This window comes from Emys orbicularis, chromosome 3 (genome assembly GCF_028017835.1).
Source record: "Emys orbicularis isolate rEmyOrb1 chromosome 3, rEmyOrb1.hap1, whole genome shotgun sequence".
NCBI classification, from domain to species: domain Eukaryota; kingdom Metazoa; phylum Chordata; order Testudines; family Emydidae; genus Emys; species Emys orbicularis.
In genome coordinates, this window is record NC_088685.1 from 88,383,911 (window position 1) to 88,407,526 (window position 23,616).

General features: G+C 39.1%; 1 protein-coding gene across 1 annotated transcript in view; it reads right to left on the minus strand.

Moving 5' to 3' along the window:
- Positions 1-23,616, minus strand: part of FYN (FYN proto-oncogene, Src family tyrosine kinase) — a 184,493-nt gene that overhangs the window by 22,484 nt on the left and 138,393 nt on the right. The window contains exons 4-10 of the mRNA XM_065401551.1: positions 23,292-23,388; positions 19,278-19,376; positions 17,978-18,081; positions 13,906-14,055; positions 8,366-8,521; positions 4,654-4,833; positions 21-97 (exon numbers count right to left, since the gene is read on the minus strand). Of these exons, the coding sequence (XP_065257623.1) occupies positions 21-97; positions 4,654-4,833; positions 8,366-8,521; positions 13,906-14,055; positions 17,978-18,081; positions 19,278-19,376; positions 23,292-23,388 (863 nt within the window). The remainder of the gene's footprint in view (positions 1-20; positions 98-4,653; positions 4,834-8,365; positions 8,522-13,905; positions 14,056-17,977; positions 18,082-19,277; positions 19,377-23,291; positions 23,389-23,616) is intronic.

A 23,616-nucleotide genomic window follows, 5' to 3' on the forward strand; every position in this document is an offset into this window, starting at 1 on the left:
GCTTATAAATTAAGACATACCTGTGCTGCCATGTCCACTAAATTCGGTAACTTTAAGGCTCTTCCTTCTCCATCTTTTAAGAAGTCTAGCAAACTCCCTGCAAATGCAAAAGTTAACACTTTAAGAAAACAAGGTTATTAATGAGGAGGGAGGGATTCAGTTTAGTACACAGTATTTAATAGCAATATTTTTGGTTGAAATGACACTGTCAAGTTTCCAGAATTAAGGGAATATTTCAAAAACAGGGCAACTCCCACTTACAGATACATATTAATTGCAAATCAATTCTTGATAAGATGCTACTACTGCTTCACTATATTCTCCTATATATTTGTGGAACATTATGTAACTAGACCAAAAAAAAAAAAAAGGAAAAAAACCCCAGTTGTCATGGGTGGCAGGTATCAAAAGTCGGAGTAGGCTGAGCCTCCCCAAACAGCTCTGTGTGGCCCCGCCCATGCTCCACCCCCAGACTCCTTCCTGCTTCTCGCGGCGGTATGCTGCGGCTTTTCCCCCATGGCCCGGGCCCTGGGGGAAGACTCTGGGTGGCTGGAGTTGGTGCTAGTGCCGCCTGCTTGGCGCTCCAGGGTGGAGGCACTTGGGCGGTGTGTGTGTGTGTGTGTGTGTGTGTGTGTGTGTGTGTGTGTGAGAGAGAGAGAGAGAGAGAGAGCGTGTGCTGGTGGCCGGAGATGAGGTGGGGTGGTGGGCTCTGGTGGGGAAAGGGGGCAGGATGGGTGGGGCCTCGGGCAGAAGGGGCAGGCCAGGCGATAGCCTCCCTGAGCCCCCGGTTCACCCGTGCCAGTTGTTTTAAATTTTCCTTAATGTTACTGACAAAATACATATGTCTAACTTTTCATGTATGTGCTAAAATTCTTTGGAACAACATACCCACTGCTCTGTAAAGACCTGATATAGCTGAAAACATCCACACAATTCCAAGATAAGATGAATAGTAAGAGGCCAATATGGCTCTCTTAGGAGCTCTTTAGTGACCTGAAAATCAAAAAGGAGTCCCAGAGGCATGGACATGAGCATCCTGGAGATGAATACAATGGCTGCAAATATGGTGTCAACAGGAGAGCTACTGCTTTCTTGGCCATAGGATGCTGTTCCAGGAGAGAGGACTGTTGGGAAGCAATGGGGTCCACCTGAGAGCACCTGCGCACACTGACTCGGCAACAGAATGAGGAGGGCTTTACATCACGTTCAAAGGGGGCAAGTTGACAAAAGCCCCCAGAAAGGTTTTAAAAAAGGTGAGCATAACAGAGGGCTAAACATTGGGAGAGAAATTGAAACGTCAATAGGGGTCATCAGAGCAACCCTGAGAAATTGAAGAATTGGTCTGAAATCAAAAAGATGAAATTCAATAAAGACAAATGCAAAGTATTACACTTAAAAAGAAAAAAATATCAAATGCACAAATATAAAATGAGGAATAATTGGCTAGGCAGTAGTACTGCTGAAAAAGATCTGGGGTGTTTTGTGGATAACAAATTGAATGAGAGTCAACAACATCATGCAGTTGTGAAATAGGCTAATATCCTGAGGTGTATTAACAGGAGTGTCATATGTAAAACACAGCAGGTAATTGTCTCACTCTACTAGGCACTAGTGAGGCCTCACCTGGAGTACTGTCTCCTGATCTGGGCTTCACATTTTAAGAAAGTTGTGGACAAACTAGAGAATGTCCAGAGGAGAGCAAACATGATAAAAGGTTTAGACCTATGAAGAAAGGTTAAATTTTTTTGGCATGGTTAGTCTTGAGAAAAGAAGTCTGACAGGGGGACCTGATAACAGTTTTCAAACATGTTAAGGGCTGTTACAAACAGGACAGTGATCAGTTGTTCTCTGTGTCCACTGGAGATAAGACAAGAAGTAATCAGCTTAAATTTGCAGCAAGGGAGAGTTAGGTTAGATATTGGGGAAAACTTTCTAACTATGAGGATAGTTAAGTTCTGGAATAGGCTTCCAAGGGAGGTTGTGGAATCCTTGCAATTGAAGTTTTTTAAGAACAGGTTACACAAATACCTGTCAGGGATGCTCTGGGTATACTTGGCCCTGCCTCAGTGTGGGGGGGCCGTACTACATGACCTCTCAAGATCCCTTCCAACTTTACATTTCTATTCTAAGCCATCAATCCCTGGAAAGTCTCAGATCCTAGTTCAGCCTATTCCAAGGAAAAGGTCAGGCTGCAGCCTAAGAGGCCTACAAACCTAGCATTCACAGAGGCTAATTTTCCTTAGAAGATAGAAATCAACAGCACATCTTTTTAAAGTAATATATAATAAGACATTACATTTAAAAGACTGAATTATGCACTTGTTGAAGACAAAGTGGGGTTGAACAGAGGAATGACTAGAGGCAGTGGTTAAAGCAGATTGAAACAGGAGAGGGAGCTCACACCACACCTGCTAAATTGTCTGGGAGTGCTGCTTACTCAAGCTAGGGGAGAAAGTGGGAGTGTGACACAGAGGCCTATTGGTGCCAACTGGCAAAGGGATCACTGTTCTTTACAAGCTACTCCTTTCTCAGGCCTGATAAACTCACTACACCAAATACACTTTCATGGTGTTTATCTATAAAGGGTGGCATGTGAGGTCTCTACTGAGAGCTTGTAAATTATGGATCATGATTGAGTGATAATATGTATGGGTAATATTTATTGAATAATATAACTATACTGAAAATTATGCCCCTATGGTCTTGGAGTGAAAGTGAGTCATCAAAGAATCATATGTCTCAGTGATGGCCCATTCATGTCATCCCTCTCTGGCTGGCCAATAATGTAATGTATTGCTTGGTTTTCTACCTTTGCAACCAACACAGAAAAGTCAATGGAAAACCATCAAAGATAAACTATAAACATTGAAACCACTTGGCAGTGAAAAGGAATGATGAGACACCGAGGGGAATGAATACAGATAAAAAACTGATTCAGTGCATCACAGGGGAAGAAAGACACTCTGAATCCATTCACTGAGGAGATACTTTGATGAGCGGAGGTGCTTCATGAAAGACTGTTAGCCCCATGGAGCTAGGACCCAAATGCTGCAGAAGACTGAACTACAGAGTGAGAATCTACTTTATTAGTTATTTATTTTTCCTATTAATAAGTGTAGGCCCTAGTTCATGTTTTATGATTTTGTTTCATATGTAACCGGTTGTTTCCATCACTCACACTTGTGTCTATTTGAATCTCCATTCTCTCAAATAAATTGCCTTTTGTTTTACTATAATTGAACTCAAGTGCTGCATGTGACACAGAATGGTGGGCTAAGGCAAAACTGGTAAACTGGGGTACATTGTTCCATTGGGAACAGAAGTCCTGGGATCTCTGTGTGTATCCAGTGATTAGAGGCTGAATACCCCAGGGGGACACTTTGAAGGGATCCTGGGCAGGGGCAAAGGGCTGGTACAGCCCAGAGGAGAGTGCTTGTGTAGCTGACAGGCTGGTTGTGTTAGGGAGCTGACATCCAGCTGGCACAGGCAAGACTCCCTTGCACTGACGGGATGTGGCAACAAGGTGACTCTCAGCCCTGGGTGCCCCAAGAAGCATATCAGGGAGTTCCCTTTTGCTTTCAGCAGAGTAGGGAGAACCATGCCTCCCTGCTCCCTCACCTTAACCCTGAATAGGGATGGGAAACCGTCTTTGTTTAAAAGCATTTAAGTAAAGAAATTGATTTAACAAATATAGGGAGAGGACAGAAGATTAGGAGTTTCCCCCTGGTTAAATCTTCAACCAAAGCCCCGAACCAAAGGTCCAAAATGGTACAGTCAAAACTGATGGAAAGTCTGAGCCAAAACAGGCTTCATCTTTCAGAAACATTTCTAGAACAGAGAGTTTTCAAGAAAAGCACGTGCTTAGCACTGAGCCTTTAATCATAATAACCTGCCAGGAAAATAAAAATCAACTCCAAATAGATTAAAAGAAACCACTAAAAACTGTAAAAAGTATCCTCCATTGTACAATGCAACTCCCTTTAGAACTTGTTCCTTTATTTGGTTCATTTACTTTCCCAAAACAAACGCATCTTTTGGTCTTCCCCTCAGCACTGGTGCAACATTTGACTGACAAGCTAGCTAAAAGTTTTCCTTAGTTCATTTTACTAGATTGTTACCATAGTTAAGTAGCTAAAAGTGTATGTCCATATAATTTACAATGGAGCAGCCTGAAAATTAAGCTGTCTTCTGAGGGCAGTGTCCCCCCTACAAGGCTCAGCACTGCCACAGGAAAAAAAAAAAAAATCTCAGACTGACAACATGAACACCGACAAGAGATTCAATATGAACACTCTGGTGCCAGGTAGAGTTAGGATATCCTGAAGCAATATAAAGCATAGTTCAACGGTAGAACTTTTGAAACTCCTGTTATCAAGGAGGATAAGATGATATTTTAACTGGAACACTTATGCTGTACCTGCCTGTTTAATTTTTTTTCAAGCTGTGTGTGACTTGTACAGAAACCATATAAACATTTTCAATTCTTGGGGCCCAATTCAGACCTGGGGTAATAATCTGTGCCTACTTATGCCTAGGACTGAATTTGGCCCAACATTCTTTACACTGTGCACGCACACCCACCCACCCACGGGTGCTTGAACATACAAAAAGACTTGTTACTGATAAGGACCAAGGTCAGAAGCACTGTTTCACCTTTATTCATGTACTCGGTGACAATATAGATGGGCTCTTCAGACACCACAGCATAAAGCTGGACTAGCTTGTCATGCTTTAGCTTCTTCATGATCTGAGCTTCCTCTAGGAAGGATTCTGGGGACATTGTGCCAGGCTTCAGAGTCTTTATTGCCACTTTAGTATTTCCGTTCCATGTACCTACAACCAATCCATAGATATTTTGTTAAGTTAAACATCCTTCTGTCTGGATAAGAAAACTAACATCTAATTTAAGTGCAGAGTAATTTACAAGGACACCAATATTATTTTTATTTTTAAAACTGCTTTACTCATTTTTGCTCTTTGTTGTTTACATTTCTTCCTATCAATTTAGTCCTTGTTCGTTATGGCAAAGTATTATTTTTCATTACCAATACAGGGACTGATCTCCCCATCCTTACTCAGGCTCTGACATCAGTGCAAGTTTTGCTTGAGTAAGGAATTCAGGATTGAGCTCCTGATGTTGAAATTTACACTTATTTTCCTGCTCATATATGATAGTGTCAGTGATGTCAGTACAGCTTCAGGAATAGGGCTGGCTAGTTCATTACTGCTACATACATTGTCAGAAATAGATACCGACAGAAACTAGTCTGTTACACAGAATCCTTGTAATTACAGGAGTCAGCAAGGAAGGAAACAAAGGCAAATGCTTAATTTTTTTTAAACACAGAAATTAGTGGTGCAGGCTCTCCAGACTCGTTCTGCACTGAACACTGACTGTGAAAGTGGCACCATGGGGTTCCATGATCGTCTCTCAATAATTTCACATAAAATTTGATCCCTTTATAGAGTTGTTTTTGTGCCTTATTGAACACCACCAAATGACTTAGGTAGACAATTATACTGGGTGAAATTCACTCTGTGTGTGTGGGCAGCAAAAGACCTACATGCTATTTAAGTCCCACTTTAACCTTCAAAATAGGGCAAAAGTAGGACTGATGTGGTGCTGGTACTTTGTTAGGGGTGAATTTTACCCACAATCAGTAAGTAGCAGTGATCAGTCCGAGTAGTATGAATAACCCAAAGGCGAAAATGTTTGCACATAGTGTTTGCAGAATTATGACTAAATTAGTAAAAATCAAAGCCAGCTTATGTTCAATTTGAAAAAAAACAAAACGCGTGTGTGGGGGAAGACTGCTGAGTTTTTTAAATAAATTGTTCTCTCAGACTACTTGAGTAAACTCTTCTTATTAGTAATCCTGGCTCAGCAGAGTAGCACGTCTCAGTTACACCTTAGCTGCACTTGTAATGCAACCCAGATAAGGTAGTGAAATGCAAGCTGGAAAGAACACTGCTGGACTTAGATTTCAGGAAGAATGTTGCAGGGTTGGCAGAAAACGTTACCATCTGTAAAACGGAGTACATTTTATATGGAGTCATTGAGAAACAGACAGAACCACACAGTGCCATTTACAGAGTCACTTCGCGGAATAACAGCACATTTTAAAACGCCATGAACATGTACACTAAAGATGGAATCCTAGCCCCATGAAAGTCAATGGAAGTTTTGCCATTGATATCAATGAAGCCAGAATTTTATTCCAACTTCATGCAAAATTAATTGCATGTTATCTATTTACTCTTGACTTATTAAACTATCCCAAGACTCATTCTATCAACCTTTAGGATGTGCATGGTTTGTGATTCCATTGTAAAAATACTTTATCTTCTGTAAATTTCTCCATTTTTAAAAAATCAAAATAAAAAGGTTGTTTAAAAATCCCTAAAACCTTACTAAAATTTTCATTGAAATAGTTATAATTTTTTTTTTTTTTTACTATGATTCGGTATTTTTATCTGCTATTGAGACCACCACTAGCAGTAACTTCCATTACTGGAGATCTGCTTATGTACAGTATTTTGTCTATAGCTGGCTGGCTACTATTAAAATACATTATTAATAGCAAAACCTGAGTAATTTGTTTTAGTATTTAACCAGCTCTAATTTTATGCTGCTTCAGGGTCTATCATAGATTATTAACACACATTACTTCCTCGTTATTATAGACATATTATTTTTCTTAATTGTGCTTGCATTTCTGTCTGTCTGATAGCTGCATTGTTCAAAACTATGACTACAGTATATTTAAGTACACCTCTACCCCGATATAACGCTGTCCTCGGGAGCCAAAAAATCTTACCGCGTTATAGGTGAAACCACATTATATCGAACTTGCTTTGATCCGCCGGAGCGTGCAGCCCCGCCCCCCCCCGGAGTGCTGCTTTACCGTGTTATATCCAAATTCGTGTTATATCGGGTCGCGTTATATGGGGGTAGAGGTGTACTTGTATTTGGGACACTTTTTATTATATTTGCTGCTAGGGTGACCAGACAGCAAATGTGAAAAATCAGGACAGGGTGTGGGGGGTAATAGGAGCCTATTTAAGAAAAAGACCCAAAAATCGGGACTGTCCCTATAAAATCGGGACATCTGGTCACCCTATTTGCTGCTGAAGTTAATTCTAACTATTTAAATCTATGACATACAGAGCCATTCACTGAGAAGTAGCAGAAGTTTGCAGGAAAGTTTCCCCTTACAAATTTTCCTATTTATTTTCAGTCATAGATTGATGTAAGTTCCTATGGACATTAATGTAAAATACAGATGGTTTCCTTTGTATCATGTGTCATTAGTAATTTTGTTACCCAGAGCATTTAAACAAAGGATCAGATTCACTGGTCCACTCTGGCTGTTTTGCACCATTCCCACAATCAAAGCAGCTGCAAAGTCCCAGTTTAACCAACTAGTTGAGCTGGATTTACAGCTGCTTTGTGTCACTGCAGCAGTACAAAATAGCTAGCCCACACTGGTCCTACTGGCCCATGAGTCTTAGGTAATATCATTGCTAATGATGATGTCGTCTTAACATACTGGAAATCTTTTTTATTGATTTTGATAGGGCTGTGTAGAGTATAATTTAGTGCAGAAACTAACTCGCTACTTATAAAATAGCTGTGGTGCTGTATTTTGCTGCTGCTAAGATTTAAAAGTGTACAAATATTTTTTTAAATTATTAGTTTATAATCAATAAAAATTGAAGACCAGGTAGAAGGGATTAACTGGGCAAGTGGCAGGAGCAGGGGCATGGCCACTGAATTTACAACTTGCAAAAATCCCTTGGTTTCAAAGCAGCTGTGCAGGTCATGACTTTGTCCTCCCAATCCCCAGATTTCTTTACTCAGGGGTTATGAACTGCAAACTAAACTAGCGAAGTCAACGACTGGGAAAGCTATCTTGGCAAAATCAGCTATCCCCATATTCACGCTTATTTTTAAAACAGGGAAAGTGGCTGTTTTAGGGCCTGATCCTGTAAACACTTCCCTGTGTGAGGAACTTTACACATGTGTGTGTTTTCAGGGTCAGCTGCTTAATTAACAGTTGTGCTTTACACATTCAGTATTACTTCTATTTCATTATCTTAGTTATTTAGTCATATGAGTAAATTTAAAGCAATTAATAAAATTTAAAGTAATAAATCCCTTATACCAGTAAATGTGAAGGGAAAAAAGTGAACACAATGTTTGACATAGGGTGATCATAACAGTCAGTCTGATCACATCAACAGACATAAGGTAATACTTCAAACAATTTGATTGTTTTGCTTAAAAATATCTATTCAAAAGGTTTATTTCTTTTAAGATGGCCTTAAAAGATCCATCCAAAACAAAACATATTCTCTGCCTTACCACGCCACACTTCAGCGAAACACCCCTGACCAAGCTTCTGTTCCAGAAATAATGAATCACGTGCAACTTCCCATGCATCTTTAGCCAATCCGACGGTTTGTGGAGTATGATTCGAAGCAATCACAGTTAAGTTAAAACACAAACCATCAGCTTTCTCTATAGGAAAGGAAATTAATAAAAATACTTATAATCCAAAATTATGCATGCATTCAGAAAGATGGAAGGTGATTTGTCCTTCAGTGCCATGTTAAGTTTTTGCAAACACTCATATTTGAAACTGAAGGTAGGGAGTTTATGCCAGCTTGCTAAAAGACCCTTTTTATAATTAAGATTAGAACGTGAGCTTTGATGTATTAGTAAGGCTAGGGTAATTTGTCAAAACTGAAACCTTTCAAAATAACATATGATATCAGTTTTCTTTTGCCATAAATTACTTCAGATGTTTGAAACTAAAAATGTTCAAAGTCAAAGACATGTCTAAGACATTTTTCCAAATTAAAAAACAATTTTTTTTCTCTGGCTACTTAACATTTTGACTTCCACCTTCCACCTTGTAATTCCCAAACAGGAAGACTATTTTAAAATAATAGTTTCACTCCATACCCATCCATACTTCCCCAAACTGCCCATTTCCCAGTCTCTTGATCAACTGTAGGGATTCTCGTGGAATTTCCCAGACATCTTTGGTTTTGACAGATAGATCAGTAAGCCTTGGCATTCCTTTATGACAGGGGACTACTAAGCGGCAGCAAAGACCCGCAGCTCTCTCTGACGAAGCAGAAATGCAGCAAACAGCAAAGAGGAAAGAAAAAAGTTTGACACATGAAACAAAAATAGTAAGCATAAAAACAATGCTACTCACAACAGCTGTTAGTAGCATAACAAAGCATCTTTGAAGATTAGAAATTGAACACTGGAACATATTCACTTGAGACAGAACAGGAAATATTTTAGTACCTGCTTCTACACTCTTGAACTGAAGCTGATTGCCAATTGTTTTCTTACTTGAGGTAATGCCCTGGTATACTAACTCAGGATTTGTTCCCAATACTGCAATAATGCATGTTCATAATTAATTGGTGCAGTATAGATAAATATATTAATTTAAAAATACCGAATGGTAACCCATAAACTGGTTTATTTATACACTTCACGTGAAATTGAATTACAAAAAAATTAGTAAAGAGTGTTTCCGTTTTTCTGAAAACCATTGAATGACAAAAAATTGGCAGGCACTTTATGGCATTGTAGGTTTTTGTATTGCATTCAGCTCTGTGTGATGGCCACCATATTGGCATGCACAACAGGGAAAGAACTGTGAACCTCTAGACCTACAAGCACGAGCTAACAGACGTATTGGAGCATAAGTTTTTGTGGGTGAAGACCCACTTCGGAAGTGGGTCTTCACCCACGAAAGCTTATGCTCCAATACGTCTGTTAGTTTATACGGTGCCACAGGACTCTTTGTTGCTTTTTACAGATCCAGACTAACACGGCTACCCCTCTGATACTTAAGCATGAGCTGTTATAGCTTCAACTATAGTTCTGTAGACAGAGGCTGTAACAACCCATGTGCTCTGTAGATCAACCTACCCACTGGTAGGTAACATCTGCTCCTTTTTGGACAGATTAACACTACTCCTCATTGTAACCTCACTGAAAACTGACTAGCAGCAGACAGGATTGGAACAGGAATGACTCCAATTCATACAATTTTAGGCTCCCTATTCTATTATTAATAATCATTATGATTTTTATATATTGCTGTAAAGGCACATTGCACTTCCCAAAACAGATCGGACAAGAAGGATCCCTGCCCAGATTACATTTACACTTTAACACAGAGACAACAGAACAGGGCAAGGTAGCAGATCACTATTAAACTTAAATTTTCATTCACTTTTGCAACATTCCCTTCTAGGCAGATGAGAAGTTTGTGCACCAGAATGAAATGGGAGGGGTAGAGGCAAAACAAAGCTCTGCCTTCTCAGCTGAAACATCATGGGATAGCAGGAGCTCTCTTTAGGTAGCTGAAGTGGTTTTGCAGAAAACGAAAGGAGAAAGTTTGTACCTCTTTTAGCAAACCATCAAAGACTGCAAATCAGGGAACCTGAGCCAGCAAGTCAGCCTGTTCGTTTGGAAGCACCTCCACTGGGAAGGTTAGAATAATGGCTACTCAATAAGTGTTTCTTTAGATGTTTGGAAGCCTCTGCATGAGCTTGGGTGGCTGCAACAGGGAATTTAGGGATCTCATGGTCTTCTGCTCTCCTTTAATAGAGAGGAACCTGTCAGTGCCAGCATCAAAGACATATTTGCTGCTCCAAGGAAACGGACATCGAATGCCTAAGAATAGACCAGACCCACTTTTTCATGAATAGCCCGTCACTCCAAATGTTATGGCATGGGTGACTGGAATTCAAGTGCCCGGTTAGTGGAAAGTCCGGCTGACTTGAGGCCATCCTGAGTAAGAGCTGGTATTATCTTAGTACCTTTGATCCCTTAGGTTTATCCATGAAACTCAAGATATTGTACCAGGGATGAGAAGAAATGCCTTGGACCTAAGTATTTATCGTTGTTTAGTGTAAAATCACCTTGAGCATAAGTTATAACCACTCTCTCAGGTAGGCCCATCAGGAAGAAGGAAGAAGAGAAAGCAGGGCAGGGCAGGAATATGGCACACAGAAAACAGAGCACGGATATAACATACAGAAAAAAACCATGAAAGCTTTTCTTAAAACATGCACTGTTCAAAAATCTTTCATAAAATACATTTGAGTCACTTATTATGAAAAGCTAATACAAGAATTTTCTTAAAAATACATGCTTCTACTTTAAAATATGCCTATTGAAAGGTATGTTGACCTTTTACATAAATATTAGTCAGCATGTTCAGAGCTTAGGCCTTTAAGTAATAAGTATTGGATATACAATTTGAAGCTAATCATGGAAGATGAAACAATGCATCTTGCACTGCTGGCTAGAGGAAAAAGATACAATTTCATTAATTATTATGCAATGAAAAGATGTTGAAGGACAGATGAAATATAACCTCCCTCCCAAATGAAGTACTGCAGGAGTCGTCATCTTCATTTTTTTTTTTTGAATCAGCCATTAGTATTTTATATAAATAAAATATGGAGAGTGCTGTATATGTAACACTCAGTGGAAAAATATAGGCAATATAGTATACATAAATGTATACGGAAGTATGAGTACACATTTCAGGTAAATTATTTCTCTCTCTGTCTTTAATGACACTTTCAAGCAGTCAAAAATTAACATGGAGCACTCCTTGCTCCATACTTTGCAGTAACATGCTATACGTCAGCACTTGCTAATGCATAGTAAATTCAGGCACTAAAATGTGAGAATTAAATTCAGCAGCTCTGTTGGCTTACAAATGTAACTTTGGCAAAAACTTTTACCACAATAAAATATTACCTTTAATAAGCTCTGCATCAATCCCATGTAACATTTTTGGCCAAATCAACTCAGAGTGCTTTAAACTCGTTTCTTCAGTTGCTTGTTAGTACTAAGCAACAGAGGGTCCTGTGGCACCTTTAAGACTAACAGAAGTATTGGGAGCATAAGCTTTCGTGGGTAAGAACCTCACTTCTTCAGATGCGGCATCTGAAGAAGTGAGGTTCTTACCCACGAAAGCTTATGCTCCCAATACTTCTGTTAGTCTTAAAGGTGCCACAGGAACCTCTGTTGCTTTTTACAGATTCAGACTAACACGGCTACCCCTCTGATACTTGTTAGTACTAGTGACCAATTGGTACAAATTAATGTTGTCAATGTCAAAAGGTTGTGCAGGGTGTGGAATGATTACATGCTTTTTAATTAAAGTGCATGGTGCTGAAACAAGCCAATTAAGAGTAATTTAGAGAAGTATGCGGCTCACTTTTGTGCCTTGTGCCAGCTAGGGGGTGGCCCTTCACAATTATTGCCCATCCTGCCATGCCTGAGGGTCACATTTAATATTGGTGATCACAAACCTTAGGGGAAACAGATTCTTTCTGTATTAAAAGCATGGCACAGCCTGAGAGGGATAGATAATGAGATAGGAGAGCCTTTCACCTTGCTGAATTAAATCCAGTCTAGGAAGGTGGTGCCAGAAAGTTGTTACTATTTAACATCTGTCAGATGGCCTGTGTAAAATGAGTTTGTGGTCTCAATCCACTTTCCATTAAAAAGTGGTGACAACACAACGCATCACCACAACAATTAATTAGCAGAGGCATGTTGGTAGTTTTGCATGGGGGTCAAGGACTGAATGGGCATGAAGACTGTACTATTTTCCCACCCCAGCGTTCAGGCAGAGTGGCAGGGTTGTGTGGGGAAGGCTACACTACAGCTGTTCATGAGCTACCCTGCAGCTAAACAGAGGACTTGTGCCCTAAATACACACAAACATCTAGAGTATGATATTCAAAAGGACTCCATGTTGGCTCCACTCTGCTTCTAAGGGCCCATCTACCCAAACCATTAGTTTGCAGCAAGCTGGGGAATTAATCTACACCACACTAGCCTGCCAAGGACTAACTGTCCACCTGCACGCTGCTGACATGCATTAACAGCTCATCAGTTCCCTTTGATCTAGTCCTCTTAGAAATGGGACTAGATCAAAGTGCACTAACAAACTTGTTAATGTGCATCAGCCCTGGACAGACAGTTTGCAGCATGTGGGGTGGATTCACATCCCACTTTGCTATGAACTAAATGTTTGTGTAGACAAGCCCTCAGCCAGTGGGAATTTTAACACTGATTTCAATAAGAGAAGAGCTAGGCCAATGCTGAGTACTTCTGAAAAAAGTGCACCCTTATTAATTTTTTCTACAAAAAGAAAAGTATTTACCTTTAAAAAAACTGAATTGGCATTATGTGCAGTAGCAACACTGGTTAAAGCCAATCAGAAAATAAAGCAAAAGTGATGAAATGGGAAGCGGCTAAATTACAAAGGGAGTCAAAACGTCAGATCTGAATGACCCCGTGCTCTTATAGATTCTGAATCAAAATACTGATCTGAATTTTGCTGTTGACCACTAACTCAGTTATGGATATGAATTTTGTTGTTCAAGCTTATCTGTAGTCGAAACCCTGGTAATTACAAAATTCTTTTGTTCAGAGAACAAGATGTATCCAGTGCAAATAAGTGAGTTTAAAAAATGATTGAAATGCCATGTACCAAGCAGGAATTATTTGGATAATTGTATCACTAGGAAGTTCCCCATAGCCCTGTCCCATAGTCATGCAGTTCACAAAGTATGTAGCTTAGATGAGTGCACAAATGCGCTTTGGGGATTTTAGAAAGTAAAAATAACAGGAGAACAGATGAAATTTCACTGCCTATGTACCTTATGAATGGTGTGTAAAACTGCTTATAAATAATGGGAAAGGGATAATAAAGATGCACTGCAGTGAATGAGTCACTTAATAAAAAGACTCCTTAGGACATCTTACAGAGAGAGGCGAGGTCAACAGCAAACATTTTTGTTTTGCAACAGCTGAGAGAATCAGATATTTATCTGCAAAGTTACCTGAATAATGCTGAACTAGCTGCTGAAGAGTTTCAAACTGTGCCCTAGTTGTGATATAATATCCGCCACTGTCAAGTTTACGAATCTTATAATGTTTGACATGGTCTCCTTTCATATCATCCCAATCACGAATAGACAGGGAATAGGCACCTGTTCAAAGTCAGGAGAAAAAAAAAAAGTATAAGCAGTCGTTTTTAAGCAATTTAAAAAAAAAGTGTCAGTCACTTATTATTAGACAAAAAAGACACTGCACAGAAATAGCAAATATTGTACACCTCTACCCCTATATAACGCTGTCCTCAGGAGCCAAAAAATCTTACCGAGTTATAGGTGAAACCGCGTTATATCGAACTTGCTTTGATCTGCCAGAGCGTGTAGCCGGCCCCCCTGGAGCGCTGCTTTACCGCGTTCTATCCGAATTTGTGTTATATCGGGTCGCGTTATATCGGGGTAGAGGTGTACTTTAAATAAGAACTGGTGAGCCTAACAAATTTACAGTGAGTGCCATTAATATCTTAGGCCCAGATTATCATTTACACAAAGTCCCCTTTACACTGGTCTAGCAGAAATGAGGGGCCTTTGTGTAAATGAGAATTTATGTCTTAACATTTACTCGTTGAGGTTGTTAAATTTACTTTCCCAATTTTAAGTGTCAGGTTACACTGCAAATACTGTGGTTTAGGTAAATGGCAAAATATGGTAAATGTCGAGATTTTCATGGCACCTGCTGGAGAAAGTGCTTTTCATCCAGAAGAATCTCAAATTGCTTTTCAAACATTAACAACCAATTAATAAACTTTAAATGCAGCAATCACTTTGTCCACTACTGCAGTGCAGACATCTTGGAGAGAGAAAACATGGCAACATGAAGCAGGAACACAGACATGCAAGAATGATGCCCATTGAACATGTCTCTCCAAATCCACAGTAGGACTCTAGGCATTAGACAGAATGGAAAGCAGACATACAAATCTGTCCTCTCCCTTATCAGAGGTGACAACATATCCTACAGCATGAACCAGTTTTCTGACTAAAAGATTAGTGACTTCAGAACTGAAGGAGCTGAGATGATGCATCTTTATTGAAAGCTTAAAGGAGACTGTGTCCGCACAGAATGGATTCAAGCTCATGAGAACCTGCACTGTCATAAACTCTATTGTTCTGGTGCCATTTTCCCTCCTCATAAATGAAGAGGCAATCAGGAATACGCTGGTGGAAGTTGCCCTTTTTTATAGTTTCAGTCTGCCCAATACATGGGATGGGTCACTACAGCCTCCAGGCTTGATGAATAACAATACTGATTGGCTGTCCATTAGAACTAATTGTACCTTTTGGGACAACCTATAGATTAACTCCTTTCAGCAGTATCACTGGCAAAACGGTGCTTAAAAGCAGCAATGCAACCAGCTTTTCTGCTGGAAAGTATCTCCCCAGCTCCAACCTGGAGATAAGTGCAAGGAGGAGTCAGATATAGAATTTAAAAATTCCTTTGGTCATATTGGATTGCAACAGACTTCCTGTGAGCTGTTCACCACAGATTTGAGCTCCAGTTAGCAAGACCCTCATAGGGCACGTCTGCACTGCAAAGAAAAACTTGCGGTGCCGAGTCTCAGAGCCCAGATCAATTGGCTTAGGCTGAGGGGCTAAAAGTAGCAGTGTAGACATTCCTGCTCAGGCTGGAGCCTGGCCTCAGAGACTCTCACTATCACTGAGTTTTGAGAATGTCAACATTGCTATTTTTAGCTCTGCAGCCCGAGCTAATTGACTTGGGCTCTGGGACTTGGTACAGCAGGCTTTTCTTTGCAGTGTAGACACACCCCCAGCCTGCTGCAAGAGCTCTCAAACTCCTGTTATTCATCCTTTAGGATTAGGAAAAACACCACCCGGAAAACTGCCGATGTTTATATATATTTGTTTCTGTTTTGTAAGAGAAGGAGACATACTCAGGAGGAGAAAAAGATTTTTGTTAGCATGGAGCAAAAATTGCACATTTAGGAGCTTATTTTTCTGAAGAGTTTTCCCTATTGAGATAAATACATCTCTACAAGTTGAGTTCAGAGATTCTTTTTTAAAACAGTTTGGGGGCCAGGGGAATAAACCTGCTCTCAAGCTATGCTTTGTAATGACATTTTTACCTCAGAGTCCTACTCATGCAAGCTTTCCAGGCATAGTTCTTTACCTAGATATTAGGCTTTTGTAAGACTTGCACCACTGGCAACATCTGTATTCTCCTTAGTCACACTCACTATCTGATTAGTATTTTAGATTCTTTAGAAAAATGTAAACATAGTCTTAGGCTCCAGTCCTGCAATCGGATCTGTGTGTACAGCCCCTTGTGGAGTCCCACTGACCTCAGATCCAATGGAAGGACTGGAGAATCTTCCTGTATTTCATTGTTCAATAACCTACAGTGTACTTACTAACTGGGCAATAAGGCACAAATACACACATAGATGTATGGATAAATATTACATATACACAAGCATACAACATTTATGAACTTTAAAAAAAACCCCAAAACACATAAAACAAACAGCCTGGAGGAGGGGAGAATGATCATACAGACAAGTAGTGATGACATGTCTGGGGAGTCAGGCATTGAAAGGATGAGATGACAGGTTTGATTTATTTATTTTCAAAGTGGGGGGAGTGGGAAAGCTTGACCAAAGAGGGTTAAACTCACTGCTGAAGTCATCAAGCTTAATACTTTTAACGTGATCCTGGCTGATTCATAGATTTTAAGACCAGAAGAGACCATTATGATCATTTTGTCTGACCATTATAACACAGGCCATAGATTTTCAGTGATTCCTACATCAAGTCCATAACTTCTCGTTGAGATAGAGTGCATGAAAGTCTTGATTTAAAGACTCCAAGAGATGGAGAATCCACCACTCCATCCTCCAATATGTTTTATTCTTTGATCTGAATGGCAAGTTGGCTATATGTTCTCTTTCACCATCTTCCCTGAGATGCTCCATGGATGAGTCGGGAAATAGCAATGTTGACAATGGACATGAAATTAAATAAAACAACACAAAACCCCTCCATTTTCAACAGAAGCCTGTCCTGCTGCTGTAGAAAGCCTCAGCAAAGTCATGCAGCAAAGAAAATGACGTTGATGTTATAAGCACATCTCTGACGGTTTACCCCCATGTTAAGGTGTTTTTGTTTCTCCTAGAAAGCTCTAAGAGAAAAAACAGATTCAGCTAAAGGAAATAGTGTGGATGTTCTGAAAAACGATCACTCTGCAAACAAGGTCAAATAACTGTTGTTCAGAACTATACATAAATCTACTCCTGAAGGGTAGAAGCATGCTTATAACAGTCAAGTTTTCAAACTGTAGCCTAGGGTGTCATGCTCTCCATATTTTAATCAGGAGTCAGTGACATGGAACGTCTAGAAGCTATACGGCTATAGAGACTATGAAGACTGTGCCTTGACTCTGGTTGCTACACTACGGGCACTTGTATCTGGCTGCTACACTAAGGGCAAGCTGCAGGGTAATAGCATGGAAAGCTATCCTTTTGAAGCAACAGAATATCAACTCTGACATTCCATTTGGAATTAGGGGCTCTGAAGGAATGATTTGGCACTTGCACCTGAATTATTAAACAGGATGTATCATATAATGAGAGGTCAGCTTGAAAGATATAAATGGTGCTTCTCTTCTAAGTCCTGTCAACAATCTTAGCTGTACCCACTCATGATGCCAACTCTCCACACAATGCTCCTTCTTTTCACATGCTTCTGAAATACTTGAATTTAAAATTGTTAAAAAATTTCTGTGAAATTAAAATTCTAAGGAGATGAGGAAAGTATGGAGAAACACTACCCCCCCAAAACCCCTTACTTATATCCATATGAGAAGGTGAAATTTGAACATTTTAATTATACAGAAATAAATAATGGTTTTCACTGAATTGAGTTGTAGTGATTACTGCAGTCTGACTAGGTGATATCTTTCTATCTCGGTGTCATTCACAAGAGAATCTTGCTGACTTGTCATAACCATGAGCTACAATTTCTGTCTTACACTTACCATTAATATTCATAGAACTGGCCATCTTACCTTTGGTGGTTTCACTTTCACGGATAAGGAAGGTACCTCGTGGGTTTCCAAATGACAACAGCTGTCTCTCAGCATCTTTTCGGCCAAGTTTGCCAAAGTACCACCTTAAAAACATAAGAGGAGGTAAGAAAAATGCTAGATAGGATGCTCAGTAGGGTCACTCGACTTGCAAAGCTCCAAAATAGTAGATCCTTGAAGAAAATTACAGATCCCTCTATTCGGTCCACTGTGGTCCTCATACTTTAGGCTTTACCCTGGAACACAAGTGACAGGTAGTGCCATAGAAAGTCTGAAAGAAGTAGCCTCTCTGAGTTTGGAAGGGTGATCCACATCAAGCCTCTGGTAATTGCTGATATACAGTGCTTGCCAGAATTTAGACCATTGCATATAGTGGATAGAATGAATGAAAAAAAGGTTGAACACATTTTAAAATGTGCTGCCACTGGAAAGAGAGCTGCAATCAGACTAACTTCTGAGTCAACAGTATATTTTACATTTTGTTTTAAATTGCAGTATAACAGTTTATTGACCTGTGGCTTCTTGATTATACACCCATTTTATCAAAGGCCAATTTTTCCTCTTGCACCAGAGCTAAGAAAACTGAATAGAAAGACCAGATACAACCTAAGAGCGTACAAATTTTTTCATGATTCTGTAGGTACTTATGCTCTAAATGCCATTGTGCTAGATTAATTTCTTTTTTCTTAGCACCCAATAATTTAAATTTGTTTGAAATCAACCAACTCATTAAAATAAGGCAATTTCGCAATATAACTTTTGTGCTTGGTGTTTCAAATACTGATTGCTCTAACGGCACAACATGCTGATTATGAAATAAATATAGGTCTAAAATGAAGTTCATGGGTTCTTAGAGTGTCAGTCCACAGAGGCTATAGACCCAGCAAACCATGCTTTATTGCCTGCTGTAGACTCTGTGGGCCATCATCCCACATTAAAAATTATGGTTGATACAATCTGCCCTGTTTTATGTAAATTACTTGTTCCTGGGGCACTGGCAAGTTAGTTTGGGCAACTCTGGTCTGAAGCAAGAAACTGGTTAGAACAACAGAACAAGGTCTGCTTCATTTGCTGTGATTTCTTCCTTTTTGTTTTGACATTGAAAAATGGCTGAGTTTGTGCTCCCTTTGTTACTAATTACCTAATTATTTATCAGTGCAGCTGAAAACTGAAATAAAAATGATGTAAGTCTCTTGAAAATCACTACAATCAATCAACTCAAATTCTTAAATCTCCTTCAATTACAGTGTTAATATCTCTTTAAAATGAAAAGGAAACATACTCCTCTGCTTGGATGGAGTCGACTGGAGCCACATAATTACTGGGAATGTAACCAGTTTCTCCTGTTGTCAAGGAACGTGCCTCCCACCAGTCTCCTTCACTGAAGAAATAGAGGTGAGAAAGTCAGAGTGAAAAATACAGTTGCAAAGAAAATTATTTGACTGTTAAAGCATGAAGCTGTAGGTAATGCTAAGAATTAATAACAACTCACACTTTTATCATATAGGCATTTTGGAGAGAGAAAAATGTGGTACCATTCTAAGCCAAATTAAGACACTTACCCCTATGCACCTATTTACATTTTTTTTTAATTAGTGTTCAGAAGTATAGTTTTTCAAATTCAGCACAGTGGCATAAATGGCTGTTTATTTCCACTCCAATCACCCTCAGTAAGGGCTGAGTTTGACTTGGAGTGTGGAATAATTGGTGTGGGGCCAATTTTCAAATATAGGCTCTTGTGAGGGCCCTGAAACAAAATATCAGATCCAAACTTTTGGGAAAGTCTGAGTCGCGTCCATCTCTAACCTTAATAGGAACATCCACACCTTAAGTGGGATGCATCTGATGGATACTCAAGAATGTAACAAGGCCATTTACTTGCCTTGTTACCCAATCTGCAGCTTGGGATAGCCTCTGAAAATTGAGCTCTGTGTTGCTTCTCCTGGTCACCAACAAAGCTATTTTAAATTATAAATGAGTTGGCTACATTTTCAAATCATTGTGCAAGCCACTTCTCCCAAACCGTTCAAAAGAAAGAAAAACAGGGCCATCTCAGTGCAGTGACTGCCCCCTCCCACACAACTTCAGTTTATATCAATAATAGGCAGATGTATAGAATGAAGACAAGAGATGGCCCTTAGAAGAAAATCTGCTGTAATGAAATGCAATAGCTTTAGAAAATGTTTATTTCTCAGCTTTTTACAGGATGGGATGATTCATGGTTTAGTGGTCTGAACACAACATTGGGATCCAGATACTCCTGACTTCTAATTCCATCCCGAACAAAGGCTACCTCTACCCTGCGCCAGAGTGTGGACTACAGGGGATTGAATCGCAGAGCTCACCAAAGCACTGTAATTGTCCTGTGTGGACACCGCTGGTTCGATCTAAAAGGTACCTAGTTTGCATTAAAATGGCCCTCTTTCAAATAGGACAATGTTATCACAAAGTAGGTATCTTTTCGTTAGCATCAGCAATGTCCACTCAGGGCAGTTAGATCTCAACACTTTGGTGCACTCTACAATTCTCATTCCTGTAGTCCACACTCTGGCACAGTGTAGCCAAGCTAAAGATTTCTCTTTGTGGCTTTGGACAGTTTATAAACTCTGTCTCTATTTCCAAATTTGTAAAATGGAGATTTAATTAAATTATACAGAATCAACAACTGTGAACTAAAAACCTTAAAGCTTCCAATAAGCAAACAGGAACTACAGAAATCAAATATGGGCAATGCTGTTTTGAACAAGCATTTAAATTATATGAAGATGAACTATTTTAAAACTATTTCTCTGTGAACTAGTTTCTGAGAGAACTTGTAAAATGCTTCATAAGACAGCTCAGAAAACAGCTGAACTTAGTCAAACAGGAGATGTTCTTTTTCATCTTTTGAGCTATTAATTTGTAATCCTAAAAAAAAAAATCCATATTCTGTTATTCATTTTATGAGTGTGATTCCCGCCCCCCGTCTGTTTTCAGTAGGTTGCAGGCAATCTCATCCATAACACAATCTTTATTCTAGAAATTTTGGTTAACACTATCTAACTTGGGTACCTAAAATAATGCACCTAAATAGAAGTACCTGGTTTTCAGGAGTTGTTGAGCACACACAGATATCACTGACTTTACAGAAGCTGTGGATGTTCAGCAACTCTGAAAATTGGGCCACTTCTGTTTATGTGCCTAACTTTAGGCAGTCAAAGTTTGAAAATCTTGTCCTGTGTCTCCATATAAAATATTTTTGGGAGATGACAAAAAGCTTTTATTAATAAATACAATTAAAATCCTCTCTGAAATCGTTGTTTCTATTATTGCACAACAGAGATGTATTAGTTATTTTTTATTTCCAATGTATTATTGCATGTAAATTCCACTAGATGGAGGTATTTTATCGTATCCATAAATATTACATACTGTATGTCATAAAATGTTCCAAAAGAGAAAAACATAAATCTTTCTCAATGTGCTGGTGAGGAGGGGAATTAAATTACATTTTATCTCAACCTACATCAAATCCAACATTAATTTTAGGGATCCATGAAATAGCTCAGATAAAGTTTATTACTGATCTGAACTTTCACCCAGAAGATTAACCAAACCTGAACCTCTTTTAGATTGAGAAAGAAATCTGTTCAATTGAAAACAAAACCAACTCCTTTTTGTGCACCTGTGTGCTTCATGATTCCAAGCAGCAGCAGAAGAGCACAAAAGAGGCTTATCTTGCATTATATCCAGCCTGAACAGGAACATAACAAAAGTATGAATTCTCACAACAAAGCCTGTTCTTGTAAGATTTCCATCCTGATTTTCAACATTCCAGGAGTGCTGTTAGATATTGAAGGTTCTGAGCATGTAGGGCCTAATCCTGATGGTTACTGAGCACCCACAACTCCTAAGGCAGTCAACGGGTAGCTGATTTTCTCTCTAGAAAACCTTCCTCCACACAATATGTACCAACATCATAATGCATGCATTGCTACCATTCATGAGTGGGTGGAATCTGTTCTTTTACTCTGTACTACAATGACTCCAAATAATATAGCTTACTGTGAGCTCCCATTGACTTCATTAAGTGGAATGTTTAAGGAATTTATAATAGACTGATTTTTTTGTGAGTTTCAAGCCATGATATAGCTTGCGGCAAGGCTTCAAGGCTAGGATAGCACCAGGCAATGTGAAAAAAGGGGATAATATAAAATCTTTTGTCAGATTTTTTTTGCAATTGCTAATTTAGAAGTGGAGATGTTTTTAAACTGCTGCTCTCTTTACAAGTCTTAACTGAGGCTTCTGTACTTTCATCTACATCAAAGCTCTCCAGCTGCACAGTTTCATAAAATATTCCACAGAACTACCTGACTCTTTTCATTTTAATGGACACTGGGCCAAACTGAGCCCTGAAGTTATTCTATTAAAGTTGGAGTTACATCAGGGATGAATTTGCCCCGCTGTCATAAAACAGAACGGGATACTGCTTTTGTTCCTTACTGTATACTTTTGGATATTAATCCATTTTTATTTCATTATGACAGCAACATTGCCCACAACAGGTAAAGCTTTCTACAAGTTATTCCAATATAGGATTCACAGTAAACTGCCAGCACAGTAATCTTTTAGAAGCAGATTTTAACCCCCAAATGAGTATCTTTTCATGGACAATAGGTAAAATTCATTTTAAGAAATTGGCTTAAAGTGCAGTCCTACAAACATGACTGTAGAAATGGTGCATTATTACTCAACAGATCTGCTCCCTGTGCATATTCAGAGTTTTAGCATCTTACTGTAGTAACAAAAATGTTATTGCTTTTTACTCCCGTTGGCATACAGAGCTGGACTGTATTCCTTCTTGTGAATCAAGGTTTTTTTTTTTCCTTTCAAATTAAACTCTCATGTAAAATATTGAAGATAATGGAATTGCAGAGGTGTGAACATGGCCTAATTTGGCTTGCAGCACTTTTATTACTGGTGGTGATGCACAGAAGCTTGTGCTCTCAGTTCCAAGATTGAATTTGCTGTGAATTCTAAATTCCATTAGCTATGGAAATCACTGAAAGAGGCTCTCACCATGGAACCTCACGATGCCACTTGTCAAAGAAAAATTGCAGTTTTGGAAATTTCCCCCCATAATAAAGTCTGTAAAAAGCAGTGGAAGACAAGCACAAGACCTAAAAAGCATATTTCTTGAATATATGACATCTTTTCTTTTACTGATTATATAAGTTGATAAACAGAACTGTTGACATTATGTTATCTTTAATTATAAAATAGTAACTGACAAGCATGACACCCCGTTAAAACTCACGAGCTGTTAAGTATCTGAAATTTTTCTCCTTTCTGAAAACTTAAGTCATCTTCTGTTCTTGCTTCATAGTCATAAAGCGCCACAAAAAGAGTTACACCTGAAAAAGGAGAAGATATCTGAACACTTTCATTGTGATACCATGCAATTATGTGTGTGCAAAAGGGCTCAGTTTGGTTTGTTATTACTATAGGTAGTTAGGTTACCCCCACTGCTTACAACTAGTAACTACTATAAGTTAGTACACCTCTACCTCGATAGAACGCTGTCCTCGGGAGCCAAAAAATCTTACCGCGTTATAGGTGAAACCGTGTTATGTTGAACTTGC